At 64.5% G+C, this 23,770-nt stretch overlaps 1 protein-coding gene across 1 annotated transcript in view; it reads left to right on the top strand.

Annotated features, from left to right (window-relative positions):
* The window catches only part of SLC7A5 (solute carrier family 7 member 5), a 31,074-nt gene extending 7,539 nt beyond the window's left edge, over positions 1 to 23,535 (top strand). The window contains exons 2-10 of the mRNA XM_059381565.1: positions 5,880 to 6,005; positions 15,256 to 15,361; positions 16,234 to 16,278; positions 16,615 to 16,738; positions 17,478 to 17,581; positions 17,954 to 18,050; positions 18,407 to 18,556; positions 20,152 to 20,329; positions 21,381 to 23,535. Of these exons, the coding sequence (XP_059237548.1) occupies positions 5,880 to 6,005; positions 15,256 to 15,361; positions 16,234 to 16,278; positions 16,615 to 16,738; positions 17,478 to 17,581; positions 17,954 to 18,050; positions 18,407 to 18,556; positions 20,152 to 20,329; positions 21,381 to 21,436 (986 nt within the window). The 3' untranslated portion in view covers positions 21,437 to 23,535. The remainder of the gene's footprint in view (positions 1 to 5,879; positions 6,006 to 15,255; positions 15,362 to 16,233; positions 16,279 to 16,614; positions 16,739 to 17,477; positions 17,582 to 17,953; positions 18,051 to 18,406; positions 18,557 to 20,151; positions 20,330 to 21,380) is intronic.
* The last annotated feature ends 235 nt before the right edge of the window (positions 23,536 to 23,770 follow it).

The raw sequence follows: 23,770 nt of genomic DNA, 5'->3' as shown, positions 1-23,770 counted from the left end.
CTCCCCCGAAGCATGTCAGCACTCGGCCTCGCTTCAGAGCCAAGGGGGGGGGGCTACCCTCCTGGCTGTCCTGGCTGTTCTTGTGGCAGGGGCCCCCGGGGACCTCCCTGTCCTCCAAGAATTGTGCCTCAGAAAAGCCGACAAAGTGAGACGCCGCTGTCTGTCGGGGGTCCCTGCTCACCCCAGGTCTCGGGGGGTTGGCAGCTTTCCAAGCTGACTAAGCCTGCCCCTCGCGGGTGTGTTTTGGCGTGAGCTCGCCAGCCCCATTCCTGATGCGCGCTGGCACCCACGCCCCAGGGCCTGGTGAACTCCTTGGTCAGATTAAAAATGGGAAGAAATGTGGAGACGCAGGGTCCAGGGCGGGGCTTGGGGAATTTGAAAACGGGACGCTGGCGTGTCAGCAGTTTCTTTCTGTGGAGAATCCGGGAGTCGACTTGATGTGGGGGGCGGCTTGAGAGCCAGTGTCCCCGCCTCTGTGGAGGGGCCGCGTCCCCCTCTCCCCCGCAGCCAGCGGCCTCTTGGCGGAGGGAGCCTCGGGCCCTCTGGGAACAGCTCCCTGCCCTTGGGTGGGTCTGGAGCAGGGCTCTCGACCTCAGCTGGCTCCGTGTTCTAGCACGTTCCAGAGCTGAGGTAGGCCTGTCAGGTGGTTTGGGGTCATGCACATTCCTTTTCTCAAAATCGCCCTCCGGTTCTTCAAGGGGGATCTTTGTGGGGATCTCTGGGCCCGCAGCTCTGGCATCCCAGGGCAGAGTTAGGCATGCGGACTCTCAGACCGGCCAATTGGAAGCTCTGGGGTGCCCGCCCCCCACTATCCCAGGAGGCCCTCGGGCCAAGGGCGTCAGGTGTCTGGGGAGGGGGAGATGCTGTCTGCCCTGGGGACAGGGACAGAGTCAAGGCGGCACCCGAAAGAGGAGGTGATCACGGCCCCCAGGTGGCCTCTGGGGGGGCGCTCGCCCAGAGGACATGTGCACCTGTGAGGGGCAGGGGCCAGGTGCTGGTAACGACCCCCACCCTCCTGAGCCCCCGTGAAGCGCTGGGCCCCTGCTGGGGGGGTAGGGGTGAGGGGGGTGGGGGGTTGGGATATGGGATATGGTTCTCTCTGGCTTTCTCTTGACCTTCCCCTGGTGTGCTTGACATCAAGCCAGTGGAGGGGGAGGGTTAGGCCTGCCTGCAGGTGCTCAGAGGGCAGCGAACCCCGCAGTGCAGCGCGGGTGCTCACGCACCACCCTCGTTAACCACGGTCCTCTGACTCTGGTGCCGGGGTCCACACGGTCCCGAGGAAGCACAGCCTGGGGCACTGGGCCCACTGCAGCGCTCAGTGTTTTACCCTCAGTTGGTGTGGCTTTTTTGTGTCTCGTTTTGGTGTATCTTTTTTCTTTTTACTTCTTTTATTTTTATCTTGAAAATTTTTGTTTGGTTTTGGTGTTTTTAAATGAAAACAGGTTCCTGCATGTCAGCCGACCCTCTTGGATGAAACAGCCCCATGAGTACATTTAACACGAGGCTGCTGTCCAGGAGTCAGGGCTCTGGCGGATGATCGGGGTCCCTGGGGCGGCGTCCAGAGGTGAGAGGTCAGGTGGGAGGTGGGGCCGGGCTGCGGAAGGGAGCCTCTGAGTCCTGGCCAGGTAACGGTCTTCCCAGAGGCAGAGGCCAAGAGGAGGCAGGCGACCTGCGCTCTGGTGGAGAGTATGTGCGTCCCCGCCCCCGCTCAGGGCACCTTCTGTGACCCCCACCCCGTGCCTTTGTGATGTCCGCAGCTTGGAGGCTCCACCAGGGACGGGGAAGCAGGGAGCATGCAGGGTGTCCCAGGTCACATGCAGCACCACCAGTGGCAGGACACCCCACACTCGGGGTCAGGGACCCCCGACCCGACCCCCGAGTCCGGGTCGGACATCCGGAGTGCTCCCTGAGGGGACCCTGGGAAGAACAGGTTGGGGGTTCCAGAGCCCAGGGCCCGAGTGGCCCTCTGGGGATGTGCACGCCCGGGTCTGCAGGCAGGAATCTCAACAGACGTCGCCTTCTCTGCAAGCCTGGAGCTCGCACCAGCGTCTCCCTGTGACCAGGTGTCCCGCGCGGCTGTGGGGTTGTCCTTCCTCCCTGGGCAACACTACCCACCGTTGAGGTGCAGGAGGAGCCCCCCCCGAGACCCTGGCTCCTTGGCTGAGGTGGAGCTGCTGCTCCTGCTGGCCAGCGAGGTGGCCTGTGTCGCAGCAGGACGAGGACGGGACAGACACACACGTGAAAGACAAGGGCTTAGTGCAGTTTGCAGCGGGGCCGCCAGGCCCAGCCTGCTCCCGGCCGTCCTCAGCTGCCCAGAGCTGCCTTATCTCCCCAAGCTCCACTGAGAGCATGCGCGAGCACAGCCCCGCTTATCTGGAGGTGCCCGTGTGGGGAGCCTTCCCAACGGCACCTCTGCCCCCGTCGGCCGGCCTGCTGGGGCGGGCCCTGTGGCCGCCTTCCCGCTGCCCACTTGTGGGACACAGGCCCTGGAGGGCTGCGCATCCGTGAGGACAGTGGCCACACCGCTGACCCTTGGCACGTCCTCCCCTTACACCCAGGGTCCCAGCGTCCCCACCAGACACCGGGCAGCAGCCCCCCCCCCACTTCTGCGGGTGTCGAGTCCTCAGGCGGGGCAGCAGAGATGCACAGCCAGGGGCCTGGGTCCCTGAGGAATGCACATGTTTACTTAAGATTGTATCTCGTTTTGAAACTTTTAAGAGAGGAACGCCGTGGAGAATACTAAAACATTCCTTTATTTGTCAGCGAAAGTCAGGGAACTTTAAAGTTTCATCAAATACTCAGTTTTTCTTTCTCTAGAAGTGGATGTTGCGAGGTAGCGTTGTTCTGTGAGCAGGTCCCTTCGCCTCCCGCCTGCAGCCTGCCTTGCCTTGCCTGTCGGTGACCTGGTGCTTTCAATGTGACCTAGAGCTGTGTGTGTGTGTGAAGAGAGGCTCTCCGCGTCTGCCGGGCCGGCTAGGGAAAGGTCAGGTGTGGGCACGGGCAGGACGTGCACCGCGCATTCCTGATGGAGGGCAGTGGCGTGCAGGGGGAGCGACCCGGGGCCTCTGTCCTGCCGCGGTGACCGCCGAGACCAGCACAGCAGTAGTGGGCACCGCGGCAGGACTGACCGTGAGCCGGGAGCTTCGGGCAAGCCTGCTTTATACGTCCTGGAGCCGGAATTGTCCCTGTGAAATGGGGAGAGGGGTGGGCAGACCCCAGAAGAGCAGGGCGGTGTGCAGGGCCGTCCAGAGCTGCGCCCACGTGCCGCTGCCAGGAGACCCGCCTGCCGCAAGCCGCATGGGGCAGGGTGTCCAGCCTTCCTGGAGCACCGCCTCCCAGCGCTGCTGCCCCCCCCACCCCCGCCTCCCTGGGGCGGGAATGGCGGAGTGATGCAATGGGGCCCTCAGCCGCCTCCTGCCGGAAGTGCATTTCCATCTGTGCAGAGGGCTCTGCCACCTGTGCCTGGCGAGGGGGGCCAGGGGCCTCTGCGCCAATACTGGCACCCTCACCCCGTAAGGAAATGTGACGCTGTCTCAGAAAGCCCCGGCCCCACTCTCTCGCTTTGCCGAGGCTCCGGGGATCTGGTGGCAGGAAGGAACGGCCCCAGCCTGGGCTTGCCCTCCCTGGCCCTTCCATCCCGGACCCCAGCCATGTGGCCAGATGAATCCATGAGCACAGGGCTGAGCGCTCCCCTGGAAGCTGAGGACACGGGAGTCCCGCTGCTGCTCCCCCTGCCCTCCACTGTCATGACCGTGGAGCTGCCAGATGGACCGCAGAGACGTGGGTCTCAGTCCTGGGTCTGCCCCTACCATGTTGGGGGCAGGGGGCCACTCTGAGCCTCTGTTTCCTCTTCTGTGTGGAGAATGGCCATGCTGACATGGCTGATACAGGACCGCCATCTCCCTGCTGGTTCTGAGGGCCTGGACCGAACACTCCTGGGGCCACTCATGAAGGCCCCCCGGGCTGTCTGCCCCATGCACACTTGAGCCTTTCCTAGCCAGGCTCAGCTCCTCATTCACCCCTGTGGTGTGGACACTGAGTCTGGAGCCCCACCTCCCTGCGGCAGCTCCTTTTACTATAGGGCCTGGGAGGGGCGGGTGCAGACCACAGCCCTAGAACCCAGGGCCCTCCAGGGTCCACGCCGGGCCCGAACACCACTTCTCTTTGCTGCTCTGCCCAGCTCAGGACACTTCTGAGTGTGTCAGCTCTGGAAGGGCAGCGGCCGGGGCCGGACTCGACTGAACGTCAGTGAGAAGCAGCGTCTTGCGTCCGTTGCATCAGCCGGAGCCCCGGGCAGTGAGGAATGTGGCTGGGGGGAGGGGCGCTATTAAGGCGTCAGTTAATTTCCTGGAACGAAAAGCAGGTGGCAGGGTGAAGCACCCTGGGACAGTTCCTGTTTTTCTTCTACTGGAGCTGTTGGGTCTTACCCAGTCATTAGGGCGGATTTCTTTCTTTGGGCCTTAACTGCTCGAACTGAAATTTCACTGATTCACTGTAGTTGGGGAAGAAGCCCCCCGGGGTCCACCAGTCCCGGGCGGGTTCTGTGTCGGAAAGAGAAAAGATGTGCAGACCTTTCCGGCGTATCTTACCTTAACTGCAGCCCTTGGAGAAGCTGTGGGTGTGGGGGGCTCGTGGAGGGGCCCTTCCAAGGTCCAGGCCCTGTGGGTTAAAGTCAGAGGACCAGCCTCCAGGAAAGAAGGGCCCCGCTCCACGCCCTTGCGGGATTCTGGTGTTGAAAGCTCCCCGGCAGGTCACCTCGAGCGGTTTCGGGAGGACGCAGCCTGGTGAGCTCCCCCTCCACCCCGCGCACCCCGGGCGTCCTCCCGCGGCGGAGCGGCCGCAACGCCAGCTCCCGAGCTCCGTGCACCCTTCCTGCGCCTCCCGCACACCCGCCGTTTCACCTCACGGATGCCTCCGCTTCGGGTCAGGGCCTGGGGTCTCCCAGGAGCCAGGCAGGGCCTGCTTGTGCACATCTGAGCGTGTCGGTAGAGCCGGGCTTAGCTGCCCACCTGTGCCCCCCGACCCCAGTCCCACCACCTCTCCCGTCCCGGTCGGGCAGCCCACTGCTGGGTGTGATTTCCGGTTCTCAGCACATGCGGGTAAAACCCCCAGCTGGGTCCACCCTCTTGGGCCTGGCCTCGCCTTCAGCCCCCATTTCATGGGTCGGAATGGCCCCCCACGGTCCCAGCACATGGCTTGTCATCTGGGTTTATGCTAACTGTACCTCACTTACCTGTTTCCTCTGTGGGATTCCGGAAGGTTTTGTCTGCAGAAAGGGTTTCCCACCTTGGGTAAGCGAGGTGGACTGTGTGGGCACCTGAGTTGGGCTGAAATGGTGGGAGGATCCTGTAGGAAGGTGCGTTTGTGTCTGTAACCTGTGCTCCGAAGGGGGCCCCAGGTGTGCCACGGGTGCAGCAGGGGTGGGGCGGGGCGGGGCTGTGGGCAGAGGCTGGCAGGGGTTGATTCATTCATTAAAAGTGCTCTGGGGCACAGGGGTTCCTGGGGGGCTCAGTCGGTAAAGCGTCTGCCCTGGGCTCAAGTCGTGATCCCAGGGTCGCAGAATGGAGTCCTGCGTCAGGCCGTGCGGAGCCCTCTCCTGCTGCCGCTCCCCTGCTGCTGCTCGCTCTCTCCCTCCCTCTTTCTCTCTCTCTCAAATAAATAAATAAAATCTTTGCGATAACCCAAGGGTGAGTGGGATTGTAGCTGTTTGGGGGGTCGAGAAGCTCTGTGCTCAGCCTCTGGCCTTGAGCCCAGAGAACCCAGAGCAGAACCAGGCCTGGAAGCTGGGAACTGCCGGAGGTGCTGGGCCCCCCTCCCTGGGGGAGCCGGTGTCCCTGAGGCCCTGTCCCCTGTCACTCACTGCTGCGCTCTGTCCACAGTGCTGCTCACGGCCGTGAACTGCTACAGCGTGAAGGCCGCCACCCGGGTCCAGGACGCCTTCGCCGCGGCCAAGCTCCTGGCGCTGGCCTTGATCATTCTGCTCGGCTTCATCCAGATCGGGAAGGGTGAGTGCAAGCCCGGGGTCGCCGGCCCCGAGTGCCCCTGCCCAGAAGGTTCAGCACTCGGCACACACGGTTTCACTAGAGCCGGTCACGCTGTCCAGCGACAGGCCCTGACGTCCTTACGGAGACTGGACAGCGAGTTAAATCCTGAGTGATGGGGAGAAACAGACCCACCCTGGCCCCTCCGAACCCCACTCCTACCCACCTGCGAGGACGACTTTAGGATGGGGACCTCGGGGCTGCGCCTGGCACCCGGAGGGCGAGGAGGGTGGAACCGTCACAGAGTCTCACGCGGGGCCACGTCCCACGTGCACGCTCGATGCGGGGGGGCTGTCTGCCAGGGAGGATGGAGGACCTCCCCCAGCCCCAGCACCATGCCTGCTGACCCTTCCCGCTGCGGGCTACCACTGTCTGACCCTCTAGGTCACCCACGCCTTGGTGCTTGGTGGCAGTGTGTCCTCTCCGTGCTGGGGAGGGAAGTCCGCAGTTTCCCCGGTGGGGGTGGTCTCCAGCTGGTCTCCCAGACCAGCGCTCCCGCAAGTGGTCCTTCAGAGAGGGTCACCACGGGGATGCACAGCCACGTGCACACAGAGGACCCACGGAGGCCCAGCCGGTGCCCCACAGCCTCTGTGGTGGCCTTGCTCCACGTCCGAGCACTCTCCAAGCCCTGGGGTGCGGGAAGGCAGCACCCATGCCTCCGGCTTAGCGGGGTGCTGGTCGCCTGCTTCACCGAGTCTCGGGGTCAGTGCGAGAGCCCGGGCTAGGGCCGGGTCTGTGCCGCCCATGGTCGCGGGCCGGCCCAGGGCTGCCTCTCGTGCGCAGGCTTCTTGGGCCTCTGTGGACGTCTTCCCCCGACCCCCAACTCCTCACGTGTAGGTTAGCTAGGAGTCGAGTGAGTAGAAACCCCGGAACGGCCCCGCGTCGGCCGTGTCCCCCAGGCTCCTGCCCGTGATACCCAGAAGCGCGTTCTTGTCGTTCTCGGAGCCCTGCTCCCTTCCTGTGGCGGCCACGCTTTGCACCCCACTTTACAGGAACCCAGCGTCCACAGACCATGGCCCATGCACGGGGAAGGCTCGCGATTCGGGAGAATTGGGTGCCCGTGGGCCATCTCTGGGGCCAGAGAGAAGCCCACGCGCTGGTCTGCGTTGGCCTAGTAACACGGCAGGGAGGGTCAGGTAATTGAGGCAGACCATCTTTAGCGGACACGGCTGGGGTGTGAGGGCTTCTCACGTGGCCCCTGCCCCTCTGGAGAACCCAGCATCCCCGAGCTACAATCACCACCTGATTTCCAGACCCCTTTCTGGGGCAGGTGGGTCACTGCTTCGGGGGCCAGACCTCCTCCTGGGAGCCTGTCCCCAACCACCCAGGAGATCCTTAGTACCCCCCGGCCTCAGGGGCGCCGACCAGGCAGCGCTGGGGGGTGGGATTGGCCCCCAATTGGGGCCGCTGCTGCTCCGGGGCTCCCACCGTACCCCAGGACTCCAGGGTCCAGCATCTTGCAGGTAGGACTGTATCTTCTCCCTTATTCCTTGAGTTCTGAGGACCTGGCCGGCGCTTCCCTGTGCAGCATCGTGAGACAGTCAGGCTGGGCAGGACCCCGCGGGCCAGGCTCTGTGCGGCCGGGAGACATTCGATAGATCTGCTCCGGAGGGGATTCTGTTCCGGAGGGGATTCGCTTGGCTGGTCTGATTAGCCACAGACAGATGAGGAATGTGGAGGGGCTGACCTGACTTTTGTAAAAACACAATTCAGTCCGAAAAGCTTTTGTTCCGGCTGGAATACCTAATGTGTTTATGATGTTGATGCCGTTGAAAACACCCCTCCCCCCACCCGGCCCCTTAAGCAGTTCCTTTCTGAACTCCGGATACAGTGCGGCGTCTGCAGAATTCTGCCTCCTGGTTTTCTCCAAGAGCTCTGTGTGTTCCCAGATGAATGCCTTCCCTTCTGGGGGACACATGGTTGTAAAGTGGACCCCCTTCTCCAGCGGAGTCTGTGGTCTGACTCTTATTCCCTCGGGCATCCTGCCCGTCTCCCTGGGTCCTCTTGCTGATGGCTGGCGGGAGGGCCCGGATCCCTGGGACAGGGGCTCGGCTGGACGGCTTGACTGTCCCCGGCTGGGTAGCGTCACAGCACAGACCCCACATGCCTTGCTGCCCTGGGCTCTGCGTGCCAGTGTTCTGCCCCAGCCCACCGAGCGCCCCGGGGCCCGAGAGCTGCAGAGGGGGTCTGAGTCCAGCTGGCCTGTGGTCAGCCCCAGGCCTCAGCTGGTCTCATTCCCTTGAGGCCCATGAGCCGTCTGCCCTTGCTTTTCCTGCTGCCCTTCACTGGAAATCTGAGGCCCCGAGTGTGACTCGGTGCGGAGCCCTGACAAGGACTTGGCCCTGCTGGCCGGGGCTCAGCTCTGGGTGGGGACACCAGACAGTGCAGAAACAGGAGAATTACGGACAGGCAGATGGGGCGCCAGCCCAGACCGGGACTGAGGGCGGGGTGGGGAGTGCTGGATGAAGGCACAGAGCTAGGGGGACAAAGGGGCCACTCTGCGTGGCCCCAGGCTGGGATCTTGGTGTGGGAGCGGCTCAGCTGCCCTGCGGCTGGGGGTGGGAGGCCGCCCGCGGTGTCGGGCATGCCAGCCTGGCGCCATGCGAGGTGTCTGGATTCGCTCCCAGAATTTTCAGGAGGCGAGACGGAGCTCAGGTCAGCGTTTCAGACCCGGGGGCTCCCGTACGAAGCAGGGCAGGCGTCCGACAGGCAGGCAGGCGGGGTGGGCGGAGGGCACTTCGAGGGCCCTACTGGCCCGCTGCCTCTACCTGCCTTTGTCCTTCCGTGTGTCGCCCCACAGAGACCATGCCCCGAGGTTGGGCCATTCCCAAAGCCAAGGAGGCGTTTCTCAGACCAGAGGTGGGAGTGGGGTGCTGAAGGCACGTCCCTCTGCCCAGGTCCCTCCCAGAGGACACACAAAGGGACCTTGTGGTTCTGCTCGGGCTGCGGCATCGGTGGGAGAGAGGTTTCGGTGCGGACCGCCCCTCCTACAGATAAACCGGGCCTGCGGAGTGCTGTCCGCCTCCCACGCCGCGTCCGAGCACGATGTCCTCTGCTGAGGGAGGTCGTGGCAGGCAGAGTCTCCGTGCGCCAAGCAGTCCTGCCCCCTACGCCCGAGCCCTGCAGCAGCTCGCTCGGGTTCACCCGGCTGCCGGGACGTTGGCCCCCAAACGCTGGGGGACATGGGTGTGGTCTGCACGGCGGGCGGAGGCTCCCCAACCCGGCCTTGATTATCTCGCCCGCCCGGGCACTGTCCCAGCATGATAGGGGCATCTTGAGCGGGGGACGTGTGGGAGACGGCGAGGCAGGAAGGGCCCTTGCAGCGAGCAGCACCGAGTGGGCCGAGCAGCACCGAGTGGGCCGTTGCTTCTCTGTGCTCCTGGGCCCGGCCTCCCCCGACAGAGACTTCAGGGCCCATTTCCCCAGGGCCGGGTCCTGCCAGGGCCGCAGGGCCCAGCAGCAGGGGACCGTGCAAGGCTGGGGTTCGGTTCTCTGCTCGGGGCAGCTGGGTCCCAGGACCAGGGAGGGGTCGGGCAGGGCACTGGGCGGTGTCCGGAGCATCAGGTCACAGGGCTACGGAGGGATGACTTGTCGTGAAGAGGCCATCGGGACCGGCTTGGTAGTTCTCCCCTGTGGTCATTCTTGATAATTTTTTTAGATTTGTTTGAGGGAGGAAATGTGTGGGAGAGGGGCAGAGGGCGACTTCCCAGCAGATTCCCCCAAGCGTGGTGCCTGTTGTCTGGCCCTGTGCCGTGACCCTGAGATCAGGATCTGAGCCGAAATCACGAGTCTGATACTCAACCCACTGAGCCCCCGCCGGCGCCCCATTCTTTGGTCACTTTTACTGGAGGCCTTTCCCCTGGGCCCTCGCGCATCTGAACTGAGTCAGCGTCCGGAATCGGGACAGACTGGCCATCACGTGCTTGGCTCGTGCCCTCCAGCCTGAAAGCCAGGTCGGGGCTCTCCCGCCGCAGCCCTCTACCCGCCCGTGCCCTGGGCCGTGGCAGCCCTGGAGGCCTATGCTGGGCACACTGGTTTCTCAGAGGTCTCTCGCAGCATGCTCAGTGGGGAGAGGCCCCTTTGTAACTGGGATTTGAGGTTCGAAGCAGATCTTGAGGCCAAGGAGCCCATCCCTCTGAGGGTCTAAAGAGGGTCCCAGGGACAGACGCTGGCCAGGTGAAGAAGCACCAACCAGCCTCCCAAACCCGGATTCTTGCCGCAGCACCGTTCCCAGACACCAGGCAGAGACAGGACAGCACCGCATGCCAGACACGTCCCTCCGGGGTGGGGACATGGGAGAGAGGAGCCCGAGAGCCGGCTGCAGAAAGCCTCCACTCCTGCGTGCTGGGCTCTGGCTGGAGTCAGAGACCCATCACGGTGCTTTCTGCCCAAGCCCGAAGGGCACCAGTCACACACAGCCCACTTGCCAGGCGGGACCGCGCTGAGGCCCCACGGCCCCACACGGGGCAGCCCGTCTTACAGAGCAGAAACCTGAGGCCGAACACCATTTACTTGACCGGTGATGGCAAAGGCGGGACCCAAGGCCACAGCTTGTCCCAGCCACGCCCGTGAGGCACAGAGTGGAGACCAGGCATCTGACCTAGACAGAGTGAGGCCCATCGGTCTGTCTGCAGACAGTGTCCTGTTGTCCCCTCATGGTTCTGGGGATCGGAAGTCCAAACACAAGGCCGTACTCTCTCTGAAATTTGTTTGGGGAGGGGGAGTCCCTCCTTGTCTGTGGCACTCGGCCATCTCGGTCTCATCCCTGCCCCATTCCTGTGTCTCTGTGTCTTCCAAGGACACTGGGGAGGCTTCAGGGCCTGCCCTCATCCGTGATCTCCTCTGGTCCTCATCTTCAGTCCGTCTTCAAACCAGGTCACGTTCGGACGTGCCGGGTTAACGGTTCTTGGGGGACCCTGTTCACATCTCGTGACGTCAGTGACCGCCCCGCAGAGCCCCGGAGGGATCAAGTGGGAAAAGAAGCAGAAGCTTCCGGCATGGTGGAAGTTTCCCAGTTTGGGGCTGGCTTTCTCACAGTGTCCCCATCCCAGGAGGGGTGCCCCAGGGCTGCTCTCCCTGTGGGAAAGCATGGCGAAGGGGTGGGGCCATCCTGAGGTTCTGGGATTCTCTGCCGCTGCCCCCAACTGCCCATCTCCAGATTGCGGCATAGACAGGCTCCCGGTGCCCTGGAGAAGCCATGGTGAGCGTCTGACCAGACCTTCCCCCCTCGCAGAGGCCAGGTCTCAGGGGACGCAGGCACTGTGGGTAGCCCTGGTCCTCCTAGCACAGCAGTTGGAGGGCACATTCCCCCAGTGTGAGGAAGGACCACGTCTGCCCGCACGTGCACAGAGCTGCTGCTTCCTGTGGCTGTGTCTGTGGGACACGGAGCTTTGGGCTTTCCCAGACAGCTGCTCCCTGAGGCCTTGAGCTTTCCCACCCCCATTACCCCGGTCTGCAAGGGGGATCGGGTAGCTTGGCACATGGTGGCCCTGGAGGACCATCATCATTCGTCTGTGTCTGAGGACCCCCCTCCGTCTGGGGGCCCGGCACAGTCCGCGCATCTGCGCTAGCAGTGGGAGCGGCGCCCGCGGGCAAGCATTGGTCACCCATCTCGTGGGCACAGTCGCCCTGTGTCACTGCTGTCTGGGGGAGCTGTGCTCGCATCCGAGCCTGCTGACTGGTGCTGCCTGCTCCCCTACCAGACAGCCCGCACCGGCCCTGACCAGCCTGCGTCTCCAGACACTGCCTCACGTGCCCGCTGCTGCTGGTGGTGGTGGGGGTGGTGCTGAGACCACACGGGGTCCCCATGTCTCTTCCACGCCGCACCCTCGCTCACCCCTGCTGCGGCCGTGCGCAGCTGCTAACACACATCCTGACACGGCGGAGTGGCCGCCTCACCCGCCTCTGGCTGGAGCCGGTGGAGACGTGCAGGCAGGCCCTCCTGCCAGCTCGCCAGGCCTCCCCAAAGACCCCCTGCTGTTCAGGCTCCAGCCCCAGCAGGACCCCAGGATGGCAAGGGCAGGCGTGGCCACTGTCCCCGAGCGGCCACCCCAGCCACGGGGCACGTGGAACCACAGACCCAGTGCCTGCTCCTTGGTGCCCACCAAGAAGGAGGGGGCAGCGTGCTTGGCCAGCGTTGGGTCAGGAGCCTGGAGTAGTTGCGGGTTTCCCTTCTGGGCTGGCGTCCAGCGCAGTCGGAGTCTGAACAAAGCCGGGAGCCCTGCCGGGGGTGCATGCACAGCGCCCACTCAGGACAGGTCCCTGTCAGGCCCCTTCCTCTGTACCCGATGTGCAGTGGGACACACTGCATCTAGAGAGGGTGGCAGGGGGCGTGACAGCCCCGAGGAACTCGGCCAAGGGTGGGTTGGCGGCCAGGAGCAGGAGCCGAATACTTGGCAGAGCTTTGCCAGCTGCCCCCAAATCCTCTGCACCAGGAAAGAAGCCGGATCTGGGGACACTGAAGGATCCGGGTGTGCAGTCCCTCTGTGAGCCTGATGTCTGCTCTCCTCCGAGGGACCCTAGACACTTCACAGGCAGGAAGTGAGGTCTCAGATGGCCAAGGGCGGTCGTAGCAGATGGCCCCCCACACTTGTCCTAGGAGGAAAAATCTTTGTGGGCTGTTAGAGGGGGGCTGGCCGAGGTCCCCAGTGAGACTGTCATCTGTGTTTGGTCAGAGCAGTAGCATCTCCTCGGACTCGCAGACTCTGCAAAATCAGGCTATAGATCCCAGAAAAAACTGTCGTATGTCAGGAAGTCCCAGTCGCTGCGTGACCGTCTCGGGGAGACGACAGTGTGTCCATGTGCCACCTTGGAGCTGGTGGCCACAGCGGGAGTGGCACATGAGGAGGACGTCACGGCTGCGCGGACTTTGAGGGCTGAAAGCACCTGGTTCTCACCTGCAGACCATAGGCCGCAGGTCCCACCTTGAACTTTGTCCCCGTCCCCGTCCGTAATTTGAACCACACGTGACACACGTGCGTATGTTCTAGTAGGAAGAGGGGCAGGTTCGTGAGACAGTCTTGGGTTCCAGACGCTGTGCACCACATGTGAGGGGTCCTTCTGCAAAGCCTCCCGTGCTCCAGAAGCGGCTCTGGGGACCTGCGGCCCTCGCAAGCTCCTTCGGAGGGAGGGTGGTCTCAGCGGGCTCCCCCAGGCTCTTAGGGGCACCTCCAGGAGGTGTCGGGTGGTGTGGACTGCACACGCGGTCCCCAGAAGGGAGTTCCCCATCATGGTCCTAGATCCCACTGTGGGGATCCAGGGGCAGGTGGCCTGAGCCTTTGTGACCCCGGCTGCCAGCCAGCAGAAGCACGTGGACAAGGCCGTGGGGTGTGGTGGAGCTCTGCAGACGTGGGGTGTGTGGCAGAGCCTTTCTGTGGGCGCCGCCAGGAGGGAGCCGCGGGGGGCTCCGGGCACTCTCCTGGGTGCTGTTGAATGAAAGGTGTGCCGTCCGGAGCCTGCTCTCGGCACGGCCCCCGCCCACCCAGCCTGCTGCCCACCCTGTGACCAGGCAGTCCTCGGACCTGCAAGGGCCTCCGAGACCGGTTACGCGCGGGCAGGGGGTGAGGGGGTGGCCGCCCTGGGGCCAAGCAGTCTATCTCGAGACCTCGGCCAGGTCCCCCCCCACACCTGTGGGGTCAGCGAACAAGGCTGAGGGCGGAGTCCGGAACACAGAAGAGGGGGAGCTGCTCTGAAGTGCTTCTCCCGGTGGGGTGACAGGGTGTGACAGCAGCTCCCTTCCTCAGTCCCCTCCACGAGCCCCCTCCCCTGCTGTCATTGTGACCTGTTCCTGGGGTGACTGAGGCCCCTGGTGGGGAGTGGGGGAGACCTTGGGCTCCTGGGCGGTCTGCAGATCCTGGCTTTGGGCTGGGGCCACATCCCTGCCTCACCCCGCGGTGCCTGGCCCGTGGCTTCTTAGCTGGCAGCAACATGGGCCTTCATAGGCAGAGCCATAAGGACTCTGAGAAACGTCCCCAAACAAACGAGCTGTCCACACCCGCCCAAGAGTGCAGTCCCGCCCCCAGCTGTGTGTGCCTTGCAGGTGGCCTCGGCTGGGTGGGCGGAGTGACTGGCCATGTCCTGTGTCCCCAGAGCCGGGGCTTTGGGAGCACTGGAGAAGCATGGGGCTCATGGGCAGGCTGGTCCCTTGTTACGGGGCAGGTGGTTCTGGGCCGGAGCATACTAGGCTGAGCGTCAGAAAGAGCCTGATAGCCAGGGTCCCCCCCAAGACCCCCATTCCCCTTCATGTGTGCCGCTGTGGGTGGTGGACCCAAACCCCTGTGGAGAAAGGGTCGTCGCGGTTGTATTTGAGGGGGAAGTGTGAGACGGGACCATCCTGGTTTGGGATGGGCCCTAAATCCAGTGACATGCGTCCCAGTAAGATAGAGGGGAGACCCAGCAGAGAAGCCACAGGAGGACGGGGGCAGACACTGGGGTGGTGTGACTGCACATCAGGACCCCCTGGGCCACTCCCGGTGGAAACGGTCTGCAGAGAGGTGGACGGAGCCCCGCCGGGCCCTGCTGTCGTCTGTCTGGGCGGACACCAAGGCCGCGATGCCCCCAGGGACGGCTGTCCGGGAGGGGCCGGCCCTCAGAGCCCCATCACATACTGTCACCATCTCTGGGGTGGGCAGGTTCCAGGGACACATCGGAGTCACCCGTGAGAAGTTTCCTGCGGATGCTTGGCCACCAGGTCCCGCTGTGAACACTGTCCCACCGCGAGGAACCTGGCTCTAGGGTCAACAGCCTGAGATCCTCGGTGCCAAGACTGCAGCCCAGGTGTCCCTGACCTGGGACTTGTGTCACGGGCTCTGTGGGGGTGTCCTCCGAGATGACCTGGGCTGACCAGCCCCCCTTCTGCCCCAGTGAACCGCAGGTGGGCGCACATGTGCCTCCGCTCGTGGGCGTCCGGCCCCTCAGCGCCTAGTCCGGGGCTCAGAGTGACGACGGTCTGTAGCACTGCCTCCCGCTCGAGGGGCGTCTTGGAGGCCCGTCCCCCGGTCCCCTGTACCTGCTTGCTCCTAGCCCGGGCGTGAGCGCGGGAGCACTGGCGAGGCTGTTCAGCAGGTGCATCCAGTTTGCTGCCATGGAAAGCCTTCACCCAGGGTTTCTGTTTGTGACTGAATTCCGCTCCGGGAACATTCCGGAAGTTGCGGTGTGACCTCCTTACAGTGCTCTCTAACCCGGCATTCCTGTCTGTCTGTCCGGCCTCTGCCAGGTGACGTGTCCAATCTGGATCCCAAGTTCTCGTTTGAGGGCACCAAGCTGGACGTGGGCAACATCGTGCTGGCGTTGTACAGCGGCCTCTTTGCCTACGGGGGATGGTAGGTTCTAGAATGTCAGGGTCTCTGGGCTTGGGACACACGGGCTGGGTGGGCCCCCAGGTGTCCAGAAATCAGGTTTCTTGGCCGCCCACGGGCAGTTCTGGGGAATGCAGCCAAGGCTGTGGAGCTGCTGCTGGCCCCGCGCGCCCCGGAGAGGCACCGACGTGCGTCCGCGCAGCTCTGGGCACTGCTCACAGCGAGCCTGCTTCCTGTAGACGGCCTCTGCTGACCCATGTGGAGCACTCGGGCGCCAGGCGCTGGGCTTGGTCGTCTTGACCGCTCCCCACCAGGAGCGAGGTACCTGCCTGCAGCTCTGGCCGATGCCTTCTGTCCCCTTGGGTCCCCAGCCGTGGCCTCTACTCTTGGGGCAGGCTGTCCTGAGCCACATGAGTGGCGGCGGTGGGTGGGCAGGCACAGAAGGTGCCGGAAAAGGTCAGGTAGCAGCCAGGGAGGCCTTGGAACCAGCTCAATGTGGCAGCACTTTCCCTACAGACACAGAAGCCCATGGGGGGCAGCACTTCAGGTGGCCGCTGAGTCGGCCCATGCGTGCTCGGAGTGGACGGGAAGAGCTGCGCACGCAGCGGGGTCTGTGTGGGGCGAGGTGCACGGGGTGTCCCCCCTGCCTCAGAGACGGTGCTCGCTGCCCGGGGCGGGGCAACAGACTGCACTGGAGGACAGGCCCTGGGGGTGGGCAGTGCTGACTTCCCTCGGGACCCGGGGCCCCTGCGGCTCACCAGGGGGGCCCCGTACATGGCTTGGGGATCCCCACTGCACGGGTCCGGAACAGCCTGGAGTGGCTCCCTTGGGGTCGGTGTTGTTTTCCCTAAGCGTTGTGTGAGGGACGGGTGCTGAAATTCTGCTCTCAATTCTAGGAATTACTTGAATTTTGTCACGGAGGAGATGATCAATCCCTACAGGTACAAGCACGCGCAGACTTCTGTTGCTGTAACGTGAGAGGGGAGGGAGCCTGGTTATGTCTCAGAGCCAGCCCCTGGCCGGCCTTGGAGGGGCAGGAGGGTCGCTGGGGCGGGGTACCGTCCTCACGGTGGCCGTGTGACCTGGAACCGGGCTCCCCCACGGGCCCAGGGCTGGAGCGGCGCAATCCCTGGCCCAGGTTCACACCGCCACCCGCCTGCCAGTTTCCAGCCCCTTCCACGTGCTGGCGGCCACCTTCCCCGTACAGTGAGGTTCGGGACCCGGTCCAGCCTGTGCCAGGCCGCCCTTGGATGATGTCTGCCTCCCCTTCCTTGCAGGAACCTGCCCTTGGCCATCATCATCTCCCTCCCCATCGTCACCCTGGTGTACGTGCTGACGAACCTGGCCTACTTCACCACGCTGTCCACAGAGCAGATGCTGACGTCGGAGGCCGTGGCCGTGGTAAGATGCCATCCGAGCAGACCAGGCCCCTGCAAACCGCACCCTCCTCGGGAGGGTTGAGTGACGCTTTGCCACCCCCCGGAAAGAGTGGGTGCTGGCCCTCAACCCTGGGTCCCCCTGAGACTTGGGGTCTGCCACACGCCAGGGCCCGGCCTCCCCCAGGCCAGGTGTGGGTCTGGGCGTGGGGGAGGGGTGAGTCCCCCGTGAGTGACGCCTGCAGCCCTGAGCACAGAGCGGAGCTGCTGGGAGCCTGAGCCTCCTGCACGGGATGTGGCATTCCCAGGCCCAGCAGAGGTGGCCCCTAGACCCGGTGGACTGAGCTGTGGCAACACACAACCCCTTCTTCTGAATAAACACCCAGTTCTGCTCTTGGGCAGCGGGACGGCGCTGGGGGCCCAGCCAGAGACAGCCGCGCTCCTTTCCCTGAGCGGATGTGCTGATGTGGGGACACCGTGCTCAGGGACCCCCGGTGTCCTGCGGGGGGGACAGGTACCTGAGGGTACAGATGAGGACTGAGGCGCAGCACCCCGTGCTGTCCCTGGGGCTGTCCCCAAGGTCCAGACCCCAGGAGGCCACTCCGAGTGCAGACCTCTCACAATGAGCCCGTAGGAAGCTGTGCAGGCAGAAGTGTGCCGGGCCTGGCTGTGAGGACGGCCGCGTGGCCTGTTGTCCGGCGGAGAGCTGGGGGCGCTGGGCTGGGGCCCTGGGGCTGAGGGGCTCACACTCCCCGTCTGCCTAGGACTTCGGGACCTACCACCTGGGCGTCATGTCCTGGATCATCCCGGTCTTCGTGGGCCTGTCCTGCTTCGGCTCCGTCAACGGGTCCCTCTTCACGTCCTCTCGGTGAGCCCCCACCCGGGCTGCCGCGTCCCCCCACCCGGACCCGCCGCGTCCCCCGGGCCCTGGGGCGCAGGGGAGGCCACCGCACACCACCTTCTGACGTGCGCTCTGAGTCTCGTCCTGGCACGTTGGCGGGGTACAGAAACAAGGGAGCCACGCACCCCCTCTTCCCGCGGCCCCCAGCTAGAGGGGACCCAACCGTGTCCTTCTGGACTCCTCCTTGCGTTCATTTCGAAGCCCTGGCCAGCTGAGCCCCTCGAGGATGCCGGGAAGCCCCGCAGGGAGCCTGGTGCTTGGGCCTGGGCCCTCTCCACTCCCTGCCCTGCCCGGGGGGGGTGAGGGGAAGGAGCTGAGCGCCTGCTCCTACATCCACAGGCTGTTCTTCGTGGGGGCCAGGGAGGGCCACCTGCCCTCCGTCCTCTCCATGATCCACCCCCAGCTCCTGACGCCCATGCCGTCCCTCGTCTTCACGGTAAGCGGGCCGCGCCATCCGCGCCCTGTCCTCTGTCCGTCTGTCCGGCTTCGCGTGCTGTCCGCAGGCTGCACGCTGGCTGACGCGGAGACACGAATAATTAGCACGAGTGCTCCCTCACGTCACGCTTCGTACATTTTTCTTTTTGAGTTTTTAGTTCCAAAAATTACACATAGTAGTTGTGAACCGGAAGGTGTGGGAACGGTGTGGAAGTGTGTGGGCAGGGGTGTCGGAGCCGGCTGTGCGCGGGCTGCTCCCGGGAGTCCCGCGCGGTGTCCGTGGGGAGGGGGTGTCCGCGGGCGGCCCGCGCGCTCCGCGTGTGCTCGTGTCCCAGCCCGGCCTTGCTCTGCTCGCAGTGCATCATGACGCTGCTGTACGCCTTCTCCAGAGACATCTTCTCCGTCATCAACTTCTTCAGCTTCTTCAACTGGCTCTGCGTGGCCCTGGCCATCGCCGGGATGCTGTGGCTCCGCTACCGGAAGCCTGAGCTGGAGCGGCCCATCAAGGTGAGCGGCCCTCCGGCCGGGGCTCCACAGCCACGTGGCTCTGGTGGCTCTGTGCCTAGTGGCCCGTGGCCGGGCAGGTCGCCGTCCCCCGCCTTCCCTCCACCAACCAGGGGTGAGGGCACTCTCCGGAATCCCGCGAGGCCTGCATCAGATCTCTGCACGTGCTTCCGAGCTAGACAGGGAGCTAGTTCACGTCGTGGCCGTAATCGGGAACCCTGGGGCCGACTGCGCGCTTCCTGGTGCAGTGGTTCGCCACTGAACAAATCAGACCGCACGTGCCCTAGAGCTACTGTCCCAGGGAGGGCAGAGCGATAAGTGAGACCCCCACCTGGCATGTGGGGGGTGCCGAGCGCCGCAGGGCAGGGGCAGGTGAGGCCCCAACCAGCCTGGGAAGACGGACCCCAGCGCGGCAGGGGGAGACCAGCTGGGGTATGGGTGGAGGCGCCTGCCCTGGCCGTGGCCGTCCCAGGAGGAAGCAGGGTGCTGGTCCTTGTCTGCTCAGGCCTCGGGTACAGCCTCCCAAGGGCGACCCTGTCTCTCCCAGGAGGGCAGCCATGAAGGCCCCGTGAGCACGTCAGCCATGGCCCCAACCCTCTTGTTGTGGCCATTGGGCAGCCGCCAGCCGGCAGCTCCTGTCCCTCGTCCAGCTCGTGCTGGTGCACGGTCCTCGCAGTGGGCACCTGTCCATGAGCCTCCTCTCTGGCAGAGAGCCTAGCGGGGCCTGGGACGGGCTCTTCTGGGGGGACACAGGCAACCTCAGTGCCCGGGATCAGCTCGGCCCTCGCTTGTGGTGGGGGGCGCTGCCCCACTGGGGCCAGGTGGCCAGGGCGGCATGACCCGTGGGCCGAGTGGGACCCTTGCTTGTCCCTCATGCTCTAGAGTTTCTTCCAGTGTGTAGACGCTGATGTGTAGACAGCCTGCCAGAGGCTCGGGGACCAGACGCGGGGTGGGAGTCCCAGAGCGGCTGCCAGCTGTGGGCGTGGCCGCAGCTCTGTGGCCTTGAACGTGTGTGTGGGCCGCGCGCCAGTGGGGCACAGACCACAGCCCACCTGCCCACAAAGGGCTCTCTGAGGAGGCGGGTACTGCTATGGGATTTGTGGGCGGCCACGGTCTTCCCAGAAGCGCCGGGCCCCTCCCTTGGGTGACCGCGGGTCAGGGGCTGAGCCAGGCCTCCACCCTGTGATGGAACCAGGAGGCTGACCTTCCCTGACCTCGGGAAGCCTCAAGGGCATGACCTGGCTGTGTCTGCGCTCTGTGCTCGGAGCAGCTCCTGCGTGGCCCCACGCTGAGGCCGGGTGGAGCCCCCCGTTGCCGACTCAGAACCGTGCGGGTCGGAGCCCGTGGAGGCTAAGGCCAGAACAGGCCCCAGAGGCCAGAGCTGCTCTGAGCTCGGCCACGACCCAGCGACGCAGGAGTGGCTCAGAGTGGCTGGGAGCGGGGGATGCAGGGGGTACTCGGGGGTGGGGCTCCCAAGGGAAAAGACGCCTCCGGCGAGGGTGTGCGTTCGGCAGGGTGGACGGGCAGGCAGTGGGGGGTGTGGGGTGGGAGGCGGGGGCGCAGCGGCTGGCGTCAGTGCCTGCTCCATCCCCATCCAGGTGAACCTGGCCCTCCCGGTGTTCTTCATCCTGGCCTGCCTCTTCCTGATCGCGGTCTCCTTCTGGAAGACCCCCGTGGAGTGTGGCATCGGCTTCACCATAATCCTCAGCGGCCTGCCCGTCTACTTCTTCGGGGTCTGGTGGAAAAACAAGCCCAAGTGGCTTCTCCATGGCATCTGTGAGTATCTCTGTCTACACTCCAGCGCCCCAGGGCCAGCCTCAGCTCCCCCAGCCCCCCACCCCAGACCCCAGAGCAGGGCCGTCTGCAGCTCTGGTCTAACACCCCCCCCATCCGGGAGCAGAGGAGCTCCCACGGGCCCAGGGCCCAGGGTCAGCCAGGGGCGGTGACAGGTGTGTGAGGCCCTGGCTTTGGGGCCAGCAGTGAGGCGTTCACGGAGCTTTGGGGAGCGATGGCGTGTTTGGCGGTGGCGTCTTGCCCACGAGTCTCGGGGATAAGACGCTCAGCTCGGCACCTGCTAATCCCAGAACAAGGGATTCCCGAGGACCAAGCCGCATTGGCCCAGTCCTGAAATCCCACCGTCTGTCGCCAGCTTAAGCACAGCCGGCTGACCTAGAAAGGCAGAGAAGGACAGTGTTGGACCCCGGGATGCCGTCCTGGGCTCCCTTCCAAGCTCAGGCCTGTGACGGGCCTCAGGGAAGTCCGGGCGTCCGCAGGCCTGCGCCCTCGCCACCCAGTGCCAGGTTCTGCTTGCTGTCCGGCACTGGCCTGCTGGTCGTTTGGTGAAGCTTTGCTTCCAGCCCAGCCCATTGGCTCCCTGTCAGTCATCTTCCAGAACACGCCACCCCGGGGGCCTGAAGCAGGAGCTCCTCCATCCGGAAATGAGTGCTTGCAGAGGCCATCGGCAGCGGGTGTTGGCCGGGCCCCTGTACAGGCCGGCCTGCGAGTGGCGATCACCTCGAGGAGGCCATGCCCACCCCCTCCACCCCATTGTGGCTCCGAGGAGCCCCGGGCTCGGACCTGGGCTGAGGCTGAGGCGCCTCTCACCTGGCGGGCGTGCGGGCTGGAGCCCCACAGCGGGGAGACCCGCGGGCCCCGGGCAGCTCTGCGCGCATCAGGAGGTTCCGGAAGGAACTCTGGGTCTCCGGCTGCTCGTGCAGCTGTGGGAGCTGTGGCCACGGGGCACAGGGCACGGGGTGAGCTGCAGCCCCTGCCGCCCGCGCCCGTGGTGTCCCCGAGCTAACTCACGTGTCCCCCACGCCCCTCGCAGTTTCCACGACAGTCCTCTGCCAGAAGCTCATGCAGGTGGTGCCCCAGGAGACGTAAGCCAGAAGGACCAAGAAGCTGCCGGAAAGAAAACGCACGAAGATGGTGTTGGAACATGTCACCCCCTTGACAAGCGACTCCGGTCCCGTCATCCAGGCAGCTCAGCGGAGCGCCCTGCGCCCGCCCTCCACCGGGTCGGGGGCTGGGGCCCTAGTGCAGACTGGTACGACCTTAGTCCCAGAAAGCGAACTTCTGTCTTCACTTCCACGAGTGTAGCGCCAAGAGGAGGCCGGGCCCCGAGCTACCACAGGCTGTTCGTCCGCTGGGGCTCCTCCTTCCAGCCTTTGTTTATCTGTGTTATTTTTTTAACTTAAATTTGGGGTCAGGTTGACACCACTAAGATGATTATTTTCTAAAGAAATGAGGGGGAATCGTGAGAGTTTTGCCCTCTGCCCCCTGCAGCTTGACTTGCCTGCAAGGGCCCTGGGCGTGTGGTGGGGTGCGGTGCCCGGCCCCGCACAGGCTTCCAGGAAGGGGGGATCCTGAGTCCCCAGCACTCCAGGCCCAGGAGCAGAGCCACCGAGACTCCGGCCTCACTGTGCGGACCTCCGAGTTGCACTGGCAGACAGACGGCAGCCCAGACCGACCACACACTTGGCTTTCTTTTGTTGTTGTTGTAGATGTAGTGACTTTAGCAAAAACTAATCTTGGGACTTAGTCTCTTTGCCTTAAAGATCCAAGGGTGGATCCCTCCCCGACCCCCGGAAGAGAAGAGAGAAGGTCACTAGAACAGCTGCTTTCCGAGAGTAACCCCAGCCCCGGCTCAGCGGAAGGCAGGTTCCTGCACCTGGTGTCTGCTGCTGGCGGGGGGGCCCCCGGGCAGAGGTCACGGGTGCCCGGACGATCCCGGGCTCCCACCCATGTGCCCCCCCCCCGGGACGGCAGAACAGGGCCAGCATCTGGGCTAGACCCAGTCACCGGGACAGCCTGGTCTTCCGGCTCTGTACGTCCTGCCCTGGACGCCCATGTGAGCGGAGGCACAACGCGGGATGACGCTGGGCTGTTCCATGTCCGGTACCGGGACTGAACGAGAGGTTTTCCAGGCAAAGACTCTCTCTGGAAATCTAGAAGCGGCCTGGCAGGAATGGCAGATGCCGTGATGGGGAATGCTGAAGGGCTCCCTAGCCGAATAGGCCCTCGAGACAGTCTCCTCCCAGGGCCTGAAGAACCAGCCCCAGGAAGGCACCTGCAGCTGGCTGGGGCTCCTGGCGCGGGAGCCCCCCACTCCCCCCTGCATGGCCCTTCCCAGGCCAGACTCCATTGCTGCGAAGCTGGGGCTCCTGTCCCTGCACCTGCTACTGGGGCTGCCCTGCCTCCTTGGGCTTTTGTCTTTGTGGTCCCCGTGGTGCTTTCCCAGGGGCGGCTGCTGAGGCCAGTGCGGGCTGTAGCCCAAGATGCCGCGTCAGCCCCCAAGGGCCGCGTGAGCTTGGCGTGGTCAGCCTGCCGCCATCCGTCTGGGCTCCAGGACCCAGAGCAGCCTGAGCCACCTGGGAGGCTAAGTCGGCCTGTTGTCCACCTGTCCTGCTTTGTGCCCGAGCACAGTGCTGGCTCTGGGCGGGGTGTGGGGAGCCCACAGGAGCCTTCCTGGGGTGGCCTGCAGGTGGGTGTGGGGAATCGGGGCATGGTTGCCCCTGCCCCCGGGGGGCCTGCCTGCCCTCAGACGCCAGGTGGTGCTTCCACGGCAGCCTTGGGCCGAGGCAGAAACTCCTGTCCCTCTGCTGACAGCGTCCCGGGCACGCGCATCTGTCCAGCTTTGTTTTTTTTTTTTCCTTGTAAAGCACACCCTGCCGTAAGCAGCAAGTGTGTGTTCATGGACCTGCTGTTTTCTCCTGTCCTAACGTGTCACTAACTTAAAGGATGCTGTGGCACCTCGTGTATCTCTCTTAGGGGCTGAGGACCACCCCTGCCGCACGGTGTTCCCACTGCCCTGGCGGCCACGTCAGCCCAGCTGGGGCGCCTGCTGCGGATCGGCGTGTGTGGCTAACGTCTCTCTTCCCGTCAGTGGCTAACCTTTTGCACTTGGTGGGGAGTTCTGGGGATTTTGTGTGTGGGGTTTTTCGTTGGTTTTTAAAGAAAAACGGTCAGAATCTTAAGTACTGCTTATGGTCTCCTGTGTCCTTTGTTTGGCGCCAGACCCTGGGTGCGGGGATGACCCTGGTGTTGTCCCCACAGGGGTGGCCAATCGGGCACCTGTTGGCACACCTCGTTCGTTCGCAGATGTGACCACAGTGGCCGCAGCCCCCTGGCTTGGAATGGGCGGTGAAGGCCCGGGAGGAGGCCGGGGGGCACTGAGCCGGAGTTCGGAGGGGCGGTTGCAGTCGAAATGCGGGAGAG

Source organism: Mustela nigripes, chromosome 17 (assembly GCF_022355385.1).
Source record: "Mustela nigripes isolate SB6536 chromosome 17, MUSNIG.SB6536, whole genome shotgun sequence".
In the NCBI taxonomy this organism is placed as follows: Eukaryota; Metazoa; Chordata; class Mammalia; order Carnivora; family Mustelidae; genus Mustela; species Mustela nigripes.
Note: the sequence above shows the minus strand (reverse complement) of the source record. Positions and strands in the feature narration are given on the sequence as shown.